We start from the raw sequence: 15,192 nt of genomic DNA on the forward strand, positions 1-15,192 counted from the left end.
TGAGGTGGCCAAAGTACGGGAGTTTCAGCTTCAGCATCATTCCCTCCAAAGAAATCCCAGGGCTGATTTCTTTCAGAATGGACTGGTTGGATCTCCTTGCAGTCCAAGGGACTCTCAAGAGTCTTTTCCAACACCACAATTCAAAAGCATCAATTCTTCAGTGCTCAGCCTTCTTCACAGTCCATCTCTCACATCCATACATGACCACTGGAAAAACCATAGCCTTGACTAGACGGACCTTTGTGGGCAAAGTAATGTCTCTGCTTTTGAATATGCTATCTAGGTTGGACATAACTTTCCTTCCAAGGAGTAAGCGTCTTTTAATTTCATGGCTACAGTCACCATCTGTAGTGATTTTGGAGCCCCAAAAAATAAAGTCTGACACTGTTTCCACTGTTTCCCCATCTATTTCCCATGAAGTGATGGGACCGGATGCCATGATCTTCGTTTTCTGAATGTTGAGCTTTAAGCCAACTTTTTCACTCTCCACTTTCACTTTCATCAAGAGGCTTTTGAGTTCCTCTTCACTTTCTGCCATAAGGGTGGTGTCATCTGCATATCTGAGGTTATTGATATTTCTCCCGGCAATTTTGATTCCAGCTTGTGTTTCTTCCAGTCCAGCATTTCTCATGATGTACTCTCCAAATAAGTTAAATAAGCAGGGTGATAATATACAGCCTTGATGTACTCCTTTTCCTATTTGGAACCAGTCTGTTGTTCCATGTCCAGTTCTAACTGTTGCTTCCTGACCTGCATATAGATTTCTCAAGAGGCAGGTCAGGTGGTCTGGTATTCCCATCTTTCAGAATTTTCCAGAGTTTATTGTGATCCACACAGTCAAAGGCTTTGGCATAGTCAATAAAGCAGAAATAGATGTTTTTCTGGAACTCTCTTGCTTTTTCCATGATCCAGCAGATGTTGGCAATTTGATCTCTGGTTCCTCTGCCTTTTCTAAAACCAGCCTGAACATCTGAAAGTTCATGGTTCACATATTGCTGAAGCCTGGCTTGGAGAATTTTGAGCATTACTTTACTAGCGTGTGAGATGAGTGCAATTGTGTGGTAGTTTGAGCATTCTTTGGCATTGCCTTTCTTTGGGATTGGAATGAAAACTGACCTTTTCCAGTCCTGTGGCCACTGCTGAGTTTTCCAAATTTGCTGGTTTATTGAATGCAGCACTTTCACAGCATCATCTTTCAGGATTTGAAATAACTCAACTGGAATTCCATCATCTCCACTAGCTTTGTTTGTAGTGATGCTTTCTAAGGCCCACTTGACTTCACATTCCAGGATGTCTGGCTCTAGGTCAGTGATCACACCATCGTGATTATCTGGGTCATGAAGATCTTTTTTTGTACAGTTCTTCTGTGTATTCTTGCCACCTCTTCTTAATATCTTCTGCTTCTGTTAGGTCCATACCATTTCTGTCCTTTATCGAGCCCATCTTTGCATGAAATGTTCCTTTGGTATCTCTAATTTTCTTGAAGAGATCTCTAGTCTTTCCCATTCTGTTGTTTTCCTCTATTTCTTTGCATTGATTGCTGAGGAAGGCTTTCTTATCTCTTCTTGCTATTCTTTGGAACTCTGCATTCAGATACTTATATCTTTCCTTTTCTCCCTTGCTTTTTGCTTCTCTTCTTTTCACAGCTATGTAACAAATTACCATAAACTGGGCAGTTTCAAACAACAAAACATTTATTCTATCATAGTTCCAGAGGCCAGAAGTCCAACATCAAGGTGTGGGCAAGGTTGGTTCCTTCCAGAGACGCCTGGCCGGTGGGGGTGCGGGGGATCTGCTCCATGCCTCTCTCCTAGCTTCTGGTGGTGGCTGGCGATCCTTGGTGTTTGGGGGTTGTGCTTCTCTCGTCATCACATGACATTTTCCCTGTGTATCTGTATATAAATTTCTTCTTCCTGTAAGGATACATCATTGGATTGGGGCCCACCCTAATCCAATAGAATCTCATTTTAACTTGATTACATCTACAAAGACCCTATTTCCAGATAAAGTCACATTTACAGGTTTTGAGTGAACATGAGTTTTTGCACGACATTGGTCCACCTGGTACCTGTGTATTATCTCATTTAATCCTCACGATAACCTTCTTAGCCCCATTTTATGGATGAAGAATCAGTGTACTTTCAGGCCTTCACCTCTACTCTGTCCAGCTGTTAATGGACATCTCTCTCCACTAAGACATTGCAGTGGTATCTCACAATCAAACATTCCAGAAACAAACTCAGTATCACCCCCCAACCTGTGAAGTCCTAAAGCACGGCAGCTCCAGAATGTCTTTTTAGGGGAGTAAATGGGATCTTTGGAAGGCGTTGTTTGAAGCAGCCTTTGCCGAGCACTTTATATAAGACTGAAACAAATAGTAACTGCCCAGATCTAAAAGTGAGGGGTACCACCATTGACTTGAAACAAGACAGTGGTGGGAGGAATGGGCAAGAATGATAAATTAAGAAAAATATCAAGGAAGCAGATTTGACAGATCTAGTTGACCACATGCCTGTGGAGACAGAGAGGTGTTCAAGATGCCTTTGAGTTGATTATAGAACAGTGGATGGTAGGGCTATTTACCAAGAAACAAACAAGAGTGGTGGCAGGGGGACTGGGTAGTAATGAGTTTCAAGTATTAATGAAATCGTATGAGAAAACTAACATAAGAACGGAGCTGCTTTGCTGGAAAGAAGGGGTAGGGCCCTTATTCTCCCCTAGTCCTCCCTGTCTGTGAAAGGCAGGGAGCACTTTGGTAAACATTATGGGTTCACTGACTTTCTTGTATTCTTCTAGCTCTAAACAAGAAAGTGCTGATACATAGATACTGGTACCATTTCAAGAGCATTTACAAGAAAGATCCTCTTGGCCTCTTTCTACCCTCCTTTCCTGCTGTGTGGTGTCCTTCTAAGGAGGGTGCTCTTCTTTACCGATAATCTAGAAACAGCCCTGTGCCACTTAACTTCTTTTGCCCTCGGTGGGTTGTTGTGGGGCTTGGGTGTCCTGTTAGAAAACCCTATGTCCTCTGATGAAAACTCAGCCTGGTTTTCTTCAGAGAGAAGAGTGAACTTTAGCTCTTGGAATTGTGCCTGCCCTCAGTTAATTCCACAACCTTTATCAGTTCAAACTTGAGTCCTTCCTTTCCAACATTCTGAGAGGTGGTTCATTCAGAGGGAAAAAGAAAAAAAAAAAAAAAATCCTAGGCCCTGAGGAAGCTGGTAAGACCCCCGGCCACAGGTTGTGCTGTTCTGGGTCTGCCTAGGGCCAAGCCAGAGCTGGGCCCCTGGGTGACCCATAGCTTTGTATTTACACACAGACAAGAATAAGGCTCTTCAAGTTTAATTAAAAACAGGATGTCCCTGCTGGGCCTCTCACTGACATTGCCAAAAATAAAGTAGGGAAATAGCCTGGCCTCTTCATGATTTAATCCCATTAAATTGGCGGGGAGGTGGTGGGGGGTGGTGTACAGAAACTGGAGCTAATAAGACACGATTTGTTTCAAAGTGCTGTCTGGGCTTGTGCCTTCTCTCTCCCTGCTCTGTGGAGTCCTAGATCCAATACAGTCAATGCTGACTTGTTGAGACCATGCAAGAACACTAACCCTAACCCTGCTGAGGTTTTGCAGGGATGTCACCCACTCACTCACTCATAAGAACCCTGGGACTTGTCACCTCATCTCTTTGCCCCCTGCTCTAGTACACTCATGTTCATAGACCTGGTATTCTGAATAATTTATTCATCATTTTCTGTGAGTTGGTGCACATGCAAAAAAAGGGGGAAAAAATCTAGTTTGAATGCAATGAAAGAACTATTTAGAAATGTGAGGCTCTTAAAGGTGCTCTCTTTTCCTCTTCAGCCCCTTCGTACACTCAGACGTTGTAATTCTTTTTGCTTATGGGTTCTTTTTCGTACCAACGCATCCTCATTTCTTGGCCCCAACCCTACTCCTTTAGACTGACAGCTAAAGACTAAACTATTGAAGACTTTCTGTTGGGTACAAGAACCTTTATTTCAAACACACAGTCATCTGTTGGCTTGGTCCTTCATTCACTTGTTCAACCAGAGTATTAAGAGAATGATCTCTAGATTATCATATCATTGACTTGCCTTCAGGATCCCAAGAAGGAGAATTTCATGAGCCTCAAGTCTTAGAGACTGAGAGCACCAAGGAGTATTCCAAACCAATGGGTTATCCTTGCTACTATGGGACCTTACTGAGGCCCAAAAAGACCAGGGAAAGGAACAATGCAGCCCCAAAGAAGGTTGATTACACAACATCCTTAAGGCTTCTATTAATACTCACTGGAAGGACTGATGGTGAAGCTGAAGCTCCCATACTTTGGCCACCTGAAGCGAAGAGCTGACTCACTGGGAAAGACCCTGATGCTGGGGAAAATTGAGGGTAGGAGGAGAAGGGGGCGACAGAGGAGGAAATGGTTGGATGGCATCATTGACTCAATGGACAGGAGTTTGAGTAAACTCTGGGAGATAGTGAAGTATAGGGAAGCCTGGCCTGCTGCAGTTCATGGGGTCACAAAGAGCTGGACACGACTGAGAGACTGAACAACAACAAATAGCTAAAACTAAACTTAATAGTTATGCCCCTCCCTCATTACCTCTGTAACTCCTGAAATGTTGTAGAGTTCTTACACCTTTAAATGGGTGTACCTGTGATCTAATGAGATACTGACAAATAGATACTATTTTGTTGTTGTTGTTCTAAGATACCTGGGCTTATGAATTCACAAAATACTTCAGATTGTGTAAGTCTGAAATCCAGGTGAGGTGTGTGTGTGTGTTCATCTGTTTGAGCCACCAATTCCTCTTTGGGTCAAGAGTTTCAGAAAAGCTTCCATGAGGACAAGGGCTAGACCTCAGGACACAGGTGGTATGGAGAGTCTCCTGCTATCTACTTTTGTTACTAAATATTCACGTGGACCTGAAAGCTCAGCATCTCTGTTTTCCCATTTGTTAAAAAAAAAAAAAAGTCTCTATCTCTATGGCCTTTTCTAATTCCCCCAAGGATCCAGGTATCCCTGCCAGCTTGGCAGGTGGCACTATAACCCCAGCACAGATGGCAGGGTAGTCCCGGGCTAGAGGGGATAGCGGGAGGGGACCAGGAGGAAGACAGAGTGAGGTTTGCCTCTTGCCTGTGGAGCACACTTCAGTGAGCGCTTCTTAGGACAACTGTCTGTGGCCCAGCTTGCTCACCCCCAGGCAGAGCCATGACTCCCAGCTTGCCCTTCCTCCTGGAGTCACTGTGGAGGCAGCTCTTCAGTTCAGCAAGGGCTCTGGGTGGGTTCAAGTCAGACTAGGGGAGCCTGGTCTAAGGGGTCCCTGTGGCGTGGGATCAGCCCAAGAGTCGGCACACTGGCAGAGTCCATATTTCATTCCTGTTTTAGCAACTGAGATTGTAATATTTATCACCATCTCTCCAGACTATTTTAGGAACTTGAGGCAGGTTGACCTGAACAAGACTGTAAAGCAGCAAAGCTTAGCCTTTATCTCTTTCTACCATCCTTTTTGTTCCTACATTTCCCCTTTGGAGACTACTTCCCCTCAGCTGCCTTCCTTTTTCTCCTCCCTCTGCATCCCTAGTTCCAGAACTTTCCAGATTTCTACCCCCCACCCCCACTCTGGGAAATTCCACTTTTTCTAAAACTCCTTCCCAGGGCCAGAGTTCCCAAACTGAATCTGAGTAGCAAAACCATGGTCTGGGGATAAAAACAATGACTTTACATTATTCTTCCAAAATAAAAACATCTGATAGCTGAGGTCTTCCAGGCCCTGAGCATCTGGGGTTAGGGTGTGGGGTCCACAGGTGGTAGGGGAGATAGTTTCAGTACTGCTCAAAAACCTCTTTAGTTTTTCAGGGTTTCAGTCAAAAACTCTTTTGATCATCAGATTTCAGACATACTCAGTTTATCTCAAGCAGAGATTGTACACTCGTTCAGTTGCTAAGTGAACTCTTATCTGACTCTTCACAACCCCATGAACTGCAGTCCACCAGGCTTTCCTGTCCTTCACTATCTCCTGTAGCTTGCGCAAACTCATATCCATTGAGTCAGTGATGCCATCCAACCATCTCATCCTCTGTCATCCCTTTCTCCTCTTGCCTTCAATCTTTCCCAGCTTCAGGGTCTTTTCCAATGAGTCAGCTCTTCTCAACAGGTGGCCAAAGTATTGACTCTTCAGCTTCAGCATTAGATCATCCATTGAATATTCAGGGTTGGTCTCCTTTAGGATTGACTGTTTTGATCTCCTTGCAGTCCAAGGGACTCTCAAGAGTCTTCTCCAGCACCACAGTTCCAAAGCATCAATTATTCGGGGCTCAGCCTTCTTTAAGATCCAGCCTTCTTTACTTTTATTGTGCACTTATTTCATCCAGCAGTACTCAAGTCGCAGATGGTTCCCATCCTGGGGGATAACTGACAGTGTGCTGACAAGGAGTGCAAGACAATTGCCACACACAAGTGGAGAGGGCACTGGGATGGATTGGTAATGTCTGGAGGAGGGCAGGCCCTTACAAACAGTGTTTGTCATCCTCCAGGGACCCAGGGAGTAGACCCTGACCTGTCTGTCTGGCCCGAGGAATGTTATCTACAGCCTGAGAGTGGGAACCCCAAAATTAGCAACAGCATCACACGGGATCCCTGTTAGAAATGTAGAATCTTATGACTCCCATTTCCCAACCCACCCTACTCAATCAGCTTCTCTTTCTCATAAGATTCCCAGGGGGTTCATATGCACAACATGATTAGAGACATGGAGTAGGGGGTGCGTCTAGTGGATCTTCTGGTCAGCTGTCGTTCCTGAAGGTCCTTACCACTGGACATGCTTTGCTCGTCTGACTGCTCTCACAGCCACTGCACATTTGATTTCCACAACAAGCGAGAAGCAAGAACAGAGCCTGCTCTCTGTGTGAAGGGAAGGCATTCCCTCCCCCCCTGCATTTGGGAGGTTTAATAATAGGGCCATTGGGTGCAAAACCAAACTGTGTTTCCGTCTCCCCACCATGTTGCTTCTTGTCCCCAGGCGATCTATAAGATGGTTTCCTCCGTAATGAAAATGCCTGAAGATGAGTCGACCCCAGAGAAGAGGACAGAAAAGATCTTCCGCCAGATGGACACCAATCGAGATGGTAGGAGGCCACGGCTACTTTGCTTGGTTTTGCTCAGAGTGGGGACTCCTGGAGGGTCTGGAGGGTCTAGATCACCCAGGCATGGAAATGCCACTCGAGGACAATTTATTGGCCACAGGATCTGGCTCAGGGTCCTTTGTGAAAGTGGCTCTTGTTGCATGCTCCCTGCAATGGGAGGATGGAGGAGGACCTGAGTGGTTCCCAGTAGGCTGGATCCTGCAGGCTAGCTAATCAGAAAGTGGGGAGGGGCTTGGTATCCACTCAGACCCTAGAAGCTTCCCTTCCAGCCTGCCCAGGGGGTTTCCTGCACATGCTCCAAAGTGTAGGGTTTCCCAGAACCAAGTGGGGCCCTTCAGCTTTTGAGGGGTTAGGCCAGCAGATTTCACCCCAAGAGAGCCACCCACAATTCAAACCCAGCAAGGGGGTGCAAAGCAAACTGAAATGAAAGGAAAGATGGATTTCAGACTCAAAAACAGTGGACTTTTAGATGCTGGCTTGCCAGATAGAATAAAGAGGTACAATTAAATTTGATTTTTGGAGATATAACAAATGATTTTTTAGTATAAGTGTGCCCTATGCAATATTTGGAACATACTAAAAAATTATTGTTTATTTGAAATTGAAAGCTAACTGGGCATCAAGTATTTTATTTGCCAAATCTGGCAGCCCTGTGTGTGTGTATGTGTGTTTTGCTTAGCTGTGTCCGACTGATTGCAACCTCATGGATGGTAGCCTGCCAGGCTCCTCTGTCCATGGATTTCTCCAGGCAAGAATACTGGAGTGGGTAGCCATTCCCGACCCAGGGATTGAACTCAGGTCTCCTGCATTGCAGGCAGATTCTTTACCATCTGAACCACCAGGGAAGACCCTCTGACAACCCTAGTTAGATGTAATACCTGAGTTTAAAGTTTTGACACAGATTCTGGCCCATAAAAAGCCCTGAGTCATCTATAGCTCTTGCTGTAATTTCCGGCTTGCCTGTTCTGCTGGGCATCCCAGCAGTTCTTGTCAAATATATGACCAAAGTTACTCATATAGCCCTGATGAAGGCTTTGTGTCAGAGCAAGCCTTAATTTCTATACCTGCCCCTCTGGGGCACCAGCGGCCTGAGAATCTGGGTTTGCAGGGTGCAAGCTAATCTGTTTGTTTGCTTGTTCCTTCACAAAGGTGCCATTACATCCTGTTTCTTTGTGTGCCTTGATTCACAGCGAATAGTTCATCTTGCAAAGACCAAACAAACAGGATTCTTTTAATACGATAGTAAAGGCCCTGGCATTAAACTGCACATTTTCCTGATGTTCCAGGGGAGCACAGGGGGGCTTGTGTCCTGCCTGTAACCTGGCCTCCTCTTTAGAGTAGGGGTGAAGGATGGGAGAAGATCCAGACAGGCGGGATCAAACTCTCCCTGCCGGAAATCAGAGCTTCTGCCGGGGAACTTGGCCACAGTGGACTCACAGAGCCCTGAGAGGGTCTGCATTACTCAAATGCATCTTGTTGCTAAAAGCCCTGTGTTTTCCTAATGGAAAGCCTTGATTAAGAAATAGATGGGGAGGGGAAGTTAGAGCCATACAGGGAGGGGTTTAAGTCTGCAGGGGGTCAGATTCCACCCACCCAGGAGACTTGGTGCTTCTGCTCTGGGCTTCTAGATCCAAAGGCTGGAGCCTGGAGCAGAGGCCTCATCTAGAGTCTCCTGCGGTTAGATTCCTCCTCTTTGCATCTATCACTTGAAAAGTCTGGGCGCTCAGCAAGTTAGGTCGAAAGCCAATTCGGAAGCACAGCAGGTTACTGAGGTAGCAAGACTTCTTCGCTGAACGTAGGGTTTGCTCCACCCCCACCCCCCACCCCCAGAAATGGGGGAGAAGCTTGTATGACTGAGGAAACTTCTGGAAGGGAACTTAATACATATTGTAGCCTAGGTAGAAAGGAAAAGGATCTGGAATAGGAGTAGAATCTCAGACAGCCAGTCTCCCTCCCTCAGTCCATCAGGGTAGGAGGAAAGACTACAGACTGAGGAGTCATCTCTCTGTTTTGGAATTCCCTCACCTGGGGTGGGAAGGGCAGCCCTCCTCACACCTTGTCCAAAAGAACTGGCCCTCACCCTACGTGTCTCTTCAGACCCCTCTGCTCACAGGCCAAACTAGGTGTACCCAGGTGACCTGAAGGAGCCCCGAGAGCCCAGTAGTACCTCGTGGGATGTGCAGCAGGAACCCAGCTTACTCTCTGAAAGGCGCGAGCGCCATCTCTTCCATGGACACTGAGTCCCTTCAGTGGCCTTAGCTGGAAGGGCCACGAGGGCAGGGACCACGTGGGGGACACACAGCACCCACCCACCCACCCCACCCCTTTCCAGAGCCAGGGCCGGGCACACGGTGAGCTCTCAGTAAGCCGCATGCTGGGCTGTGCGATGCTGAAGGACCCACTGCCCCCGGGGCGGGGGTGGGGTGCGTCTCAGCTCGTTAAGACAGAAGGTGGGGCTCACGGCTGGTGTGAGACCCTGGGAAAGGGTGTGCTGCCGAGGCCGCCCCGGAGATGCATCAGGAAGACCCGGTTCATCCGGCTGCCGTCGGCCAACACTCACCGCTCCTCTTGCTTTTCAGGAAAGCTCTCCCTGGAAGAGTTCATCCGAGGGGCCAAGAGCGACCCGTCCATTGTGCGCCTCCTGCAGTGTGACCCCAGCAGCGCCGGCCAGTTCTGAGCCCGGCGCCACCAACGGTAGAGCTGCCTGTGTTCCCTTTGGATTTTTTTTTTTTTTTTTTTTTTTTGGCCAAACAATATTGACAGTGATGCTGTTCCCCCTGTGGTCGGATGCGCCTCCTTCCGTGCCGCCTTCAGCTTCTCTGTCGTGGATGCTTCGTGGGAATGTCTAGACCCCCCGCGCTTGTGGAAGCATGGACAGCGCTGTCGTGCACACAGACCGTGGTGTTTGTTGTTCTGACGATTTTTCATCATTACTGTTATTATTTTTCCTTTGATTCGGAAGTCTGTGTTCTAAAACTGAAGACTCGGGGAGGCGAGGGAAGGGAAAACAATCCAGTCCAGTGATTCTGTTGCAAACTTGAGGGTCCTGTTGGAAAAACAAAACTCGCCACCTGGGTCTGGAGTCATACATGCCCTAGGGGTGGCACCACTTGCTGGATTCCCCGGGGACCAGGAATCCTCTGGGGCCAGACTCTAAAAGGGACCTGGGGGATCCCCCCAGAGGCCCACCCCACCCTCTTCCCAAATAGGCTGTAGTTTCTAAGCTGTGAACATTTCAAGGTAAATTCATAGAGAAGAAGAAAAAGATGGCTCAGCTATTTCTTGCCAGGTTTACACTAGTTGAGCTGAGTTTCTTTGGAAATTAAATGCAAATGGTAACTTATATTCCAAAACCAGACCCATCTTGTTGCCTATTGTGATTAAAAAAAAAAAAAAAGATTGCTGTATATAAAATATTGGGTATTGCAGACCAAATTGTTTTGCCTTGTTTAAATGAAATGCATGTTTAGTGAGCACTAATACAATCTTATTACAGAAGACTGTTTTCTGTAGCTTATTGTAAAGTAAGCCAGCTGTAATGAATGTCTATGTCTTGTTTTAAAGTCATATCTGTCTTTGCACAAATGCACCCATCAGCAGGTATATTTTATATACTCCAGAAAAGTACAAAGTAACCATGACCAGGGCCCAACCTTAATTTTGAGTGCTTTTCCGGTGGTACTGCCAAGGGACTAGAAGTGGGGCAGGTTGAGTGGAATGTGTCAAGTGGAGCACCAGAAGGTCCATAATTATTAGAGCTGTGGGTTTGCCCACCAGCCCAGCAGCTCACTAATGTAGTACTGGATTGGAGGTCTGGTGCTTTTCTGAGCAGATGATGTTCTGTAGATTTTCCCACCCTCCTCCACCCCAAATAGCATAAATTCTGGGGGTTTCCCGATGCTTTAATCCACATGTATAGTTAGGAAGCCATAGCTGGAACGTTGACTTTTCCATGCCCCCAGTGACCCTTAAGAGAGTCAGAGGTTAGGCAGTCATCTGGTTCATCTTGAAGAAGGCATAAGCAACTGTGTCTGATTTCCAAGGCCCACTATAAAGAATCCAAAAACTATTTCCCATCATTGTGTTCTCTGAAAGCAAATTTCTCTTTCCAGAAGTGATGACACAAATTTGAGTTGCTGTTTGGTCTGATGACCTTTGTATTGAAAGGTAAGAGTCAAAGTCGCTGGTCACAGGTAAGTCATATTTTCACAAGCCGTAGGCAAGGGGAAGCCCAAACACTCAAGGATGTAGATGAGGAGATCTTGCCCCAAGAGAAGGCAGACAGGTTCCCTGGGCTGCAGCCAAGCTACTTCCTACAGACCATGAACCACACAAAGTAAACGTATAAGGGAAACGATGCTGAGCCTATTCTAACCTCCATATTCCTGGGTATTACTCAATTCCATTTAAATTGATAGTAAAAATCTGCATTTATGTGGTTGACCAAAATGAACGAACTTTGCAAGGTGAAATTTTGAGACCTGGACTCACCACCTGTAAAATAATCCTCTTGCTCCGAGTGTCAGCTTTTTTTTAATAATGATTTTACACCTTGAGACTTTTGGAGTTCCTCCATTGGCCAAGAGGTAAAATCTGGTTTTGAAAACTAGGGAATTAACCTAGTGGCATGCACAACGGCATGGGGACCCAGCACCTCTACAGGTGATGTTCATGAGCTGCATCCCACTTTCTCCTGCTCTTGATTGAAGACCTAATTCCTCCTTTAGTTTTCCTTAATGGTAGAGTTGGTTAATGTCAGGGAAAGCCCATTAGGACTCCATCCTCAGTCATGACATCTTACTGAGCCAGACTCACTCTGCTCGTTAGAGCCTACAGCTGGGGTAAGAAGCAGGGGAGCGCATCGCCAGCTGTTAAAACAACAGAGCAGACACAGGGCTGATCGATGCTGATATGCCCGGGATGGCCGGAAAGTAGTCCTTGTCCTGGCCTGCCACTGACCCTGACTGTGTTTTCTTGAGGGTTGTTTTTCTCATTCTTCTCCTCCCCAGGCAGGCCTTTGTATGTCTGATTCAATGCACTGTGTGGCCAAGGGGCTCAGCAGCACCCAAAGGCTGAATGCCTAAACGCTTATGTCACTCCTGAGCTGGGCTGTTCATTGTCACTGCTGTGTTGAGGGACCTCTGGAAATGGAGTCTGTTTTGTCTGAAAGCAGCTCAGCCTGTGATGTTCAAGGGACTGGAATAAAGTGGCTTACGACTTGAAGGATGATACAGACTGGTCGACTATTCATACCCTTGTTTAGGGTGGGGAAGGGATGCTGAGGGTGCAGTCCAATCCCATTGATACACCCCGGGGGCACTTTCCGCAGGGGAATTTAATAATATATATCTATATATATATCGATATATTTATGAATCCTTTCCTATGGAGTGGGTCCTGCATCAGTTGACTTTGGGTCGCTCTAGCTTGGCAGTCAAGCATGTTGATTGTTTAATATGATTGTCTGGGACCCAAGCTTTCTGTGCCTAAACTGGTCCAGCTGAATCTGTGCCTGAGTGAGGGTCCAGACGCTGTGTTGGCCTCCTTCTAGGTATGGTTTCAGCCCTGGAGACACAAGGAAGCAGGGTTTGTGAAAGAGGGATGAGAGGGTCTGTGGGCCTAAAGCATTGTCCAAGAGCATCCTAGGTCTACATGTGGGCATCTTTACTTCCCTCCACTCATGGCCTTCACTTTCTTCTTACCTCTTCTCCTTCCTCACAACTGACTGGAGCTGTAAACTCTAGTCTCAACATTAGGTGCAATGGAAGGAGAAACGGAGGCACCTTCCTCTTCAGTGGGAAATTAGCATCCTCCCCCGCCCCCTCCTCCAAACCCCTAGACCTCTCAGTCTGGAGAAAAGTTGATAGAAAAGATGACATGATACACAGCCCACAGCCTCAGCCAATTCCGATCAAGGTGTTTGTTATTGCTGTCACTGGCTCTGCCTCCAGCACAGGGGTCATGAATGTAGGAAAAAGAGGCTGAAAGTCAGCTGTAGTAGGCGTCTCATAGGCCAACCAGACTTCATGCTGGAGTGAGTTGGCCTGGAGGGGAGTCCTTTTGTACCGCAGTTTCTCTTTATGGTTCAACAGTGGTCCTGATGCCTATGAGGACTGCATGAGCATGAGGAACACCATGTCATTCATGGCAATGATGGTAAGCAGGTGGCTGGGACCCTCCAACCTGATCAGGAGTCTTCACTCGCACACCTGTTGGAGGTTAACTGGTTAATTTCCAGCAAATTTTCAAGCCTGAAACTCCAATCTTCAGGGTACTGTCCCAACACCCCAACCCAACCCTGGACTCCCTGACAGTCTAGTTCAGGTGTGGGGAGGGGGTCACCGGCTAGGTAAGAAGGAGTCCATGTGTTCTCAGTCAAGGTAAGGGGAAATCACGACTGCTTTCTTTAGGAAAAATGGAGCTGCTTCAGCAAGCCTCTCATCTTTGTCAGGTGTATGCTTGCATTCTCCTGAAAATTCTGGTTTTTCAGGTGGCTGAAGAAACAAGAGAAAGAATACTGTATTTGCCAAGGCATCAGAGTATCAGTCAAATCCACCTACAATAGAAAGATTATTGTACAGTGAAAAGATATCCACGCCAAGAGCCAGTGATATATTTTATATCTAACCAATGATATATGCATTTCAGATTTCTCTACACTTGAATGATGACTGTGTGTCCAGGACTTAGGTCCTGGGCACTTGCTGCCCTGGCTGCTAAGATGCCATTGATCCTCAGACACAGGGGTGCAGACACTTGAGTGGGCAACCTTCCCAAAGCGAGGTTAGAGTTTGGTGACCTCTCATTACGTTGTGAAAGTCTAAGGGTAAGAGGGGCTTGTATGCCCTGGGACTGGGGTGACTGCGAGCCCTGCCTCTCTGAAAGTGAACTGCTATCCTGGCACAGATGCCAGGCTGTCATCACTTGGCACATCACAGCCTCTGAGGATGGACTGCATCTAACCTGCCTCTCCGTCCCCAGCACCAGGCACAATGTCCGGCCCATGGTAACTGAGCTGAGTTGGTATAGAGATGAAGATGAAGGCAAGAGCCAGTCCTGGACCCCGGGGCCTTGATAGTTGGTCATCTTCACCCACCGAGTCCCAGTACAGGGAGGTGGGGGGTGGGGTGGCACATGTGGGGAGCCATGTTCACGGCAGGACCAGAGCGGCCATGAGTCCAGGAAGAACCGCCTCAGGAGAGGAGGCGAGACTAGTGAATGCCCTCAGGACCTCCTCAGGCAGGGGTGGGGGTGGGGGGAGCACATTCAGACCTCCTACTGATACTGGGGAACACAGATCATGGCAAAGGGGCCTTTGGCCCATTTCTGATCCATGATCTCTTCAGAAGCCTCCTCAACAAGCACTTCTCCCAGCCTCCTCTTTAACACCCACTGGTCCAGGTGTGGAGGCTGCCAAGGATGCCAACAGGGTTGAAACTGGTCAGAGAAAGCTTTCCCAAGGTGGATTTTTAGCCAAGATTTGAAAGCTGTGGACATAGAAGGTGAGATGTGGAAGAACACAGAAGCTGCTACTTGTTTGGAACAGAGAGGCTCTTGGGAGATCATCATGGAGGACAGTTGAAGGAGTGGGTGGGTGGTCACTGAGGAAATGCCGAGAAATACTGGGATTTGAGCTGGTGGATACTGGTGAGGCTGTGGGTTCCAGGGCAAGAGACTGTTGTGATGAGCTTGGTGTTTCAGCCACATGGTTTTAGGATCTGTGAAAAGGTGGGTGAAGATGAGTTAAAGGACATGAAAGGCTCTTCTGGTAATTTAAGTGGGGAGAGAGGAAGACAAACGTGGACGGACAGAGCCTACTCCCTACCCCGAGGAACTGAAAGAACAGCCATCCTGGTGGCCTTTTGTGGTCACACTGGAGGCGTGGTGATGTCTTCAGCCTCTTCTCATTTAACCTTGGGGTGGAGGCACAATGGGGCAACCGGAAGAGGAAATGCCTGCTGTGTTGGAACCCAGGACCTGAGGTGCCCATGGGGAGCCCAGAACCTTCCCAGCGCACACAGAGGCTTCTTCCC

At 47.3% G+C, this 15,192-nt stretch overlaps 1 protein-coding gene across 4 annotated transcripts in view; it reads left to right on the forward strand.

The window, feature by feature from the left end:
* Positions 1-12,951, forward strand: part of NCALD (neurocalcin delta) — a 470,454-nt gene extending 457,503 nt beyond the window's left edge. For all 4 annotated transcript variants that reach the window (XM_055546508.1, XM_055546507.1, XM_055546506.1 and 1 more), the window contains 2 exons: positions 7,036-7,141; positions 9,739-12,951. In XM_055546508.1, the coding sequence (XP_055402483.1) occupies positions 7,036-7,141; positions 9,739-9,836 (204 nt within the window). In that variant the 3' untranslated portion in view covers positions 9,837-12,951. The remainder of the gene's footprint in view (positions 1-7,035; positions 7,142-9,738) is intronic.
* Positions 12,952-15,192: the final 2,241 nt, after the last annotated feature.

Source organism: Bubalus kerabau, chromosome 14 (genome assembly GCF_029407905.1).
Source record: "Bubalus kerabau isolate K-KA32 ecotype Philippines breed swamp buffalo chromosome 14, PCC_UOA_SB_1v2, whole genome shotgun sequence".
NCBI lineage: Eukaryota > Metazoa > Chordata > Mammalia > Artiodactyla > Bovidae > Bubalus > Bubalus kerabau.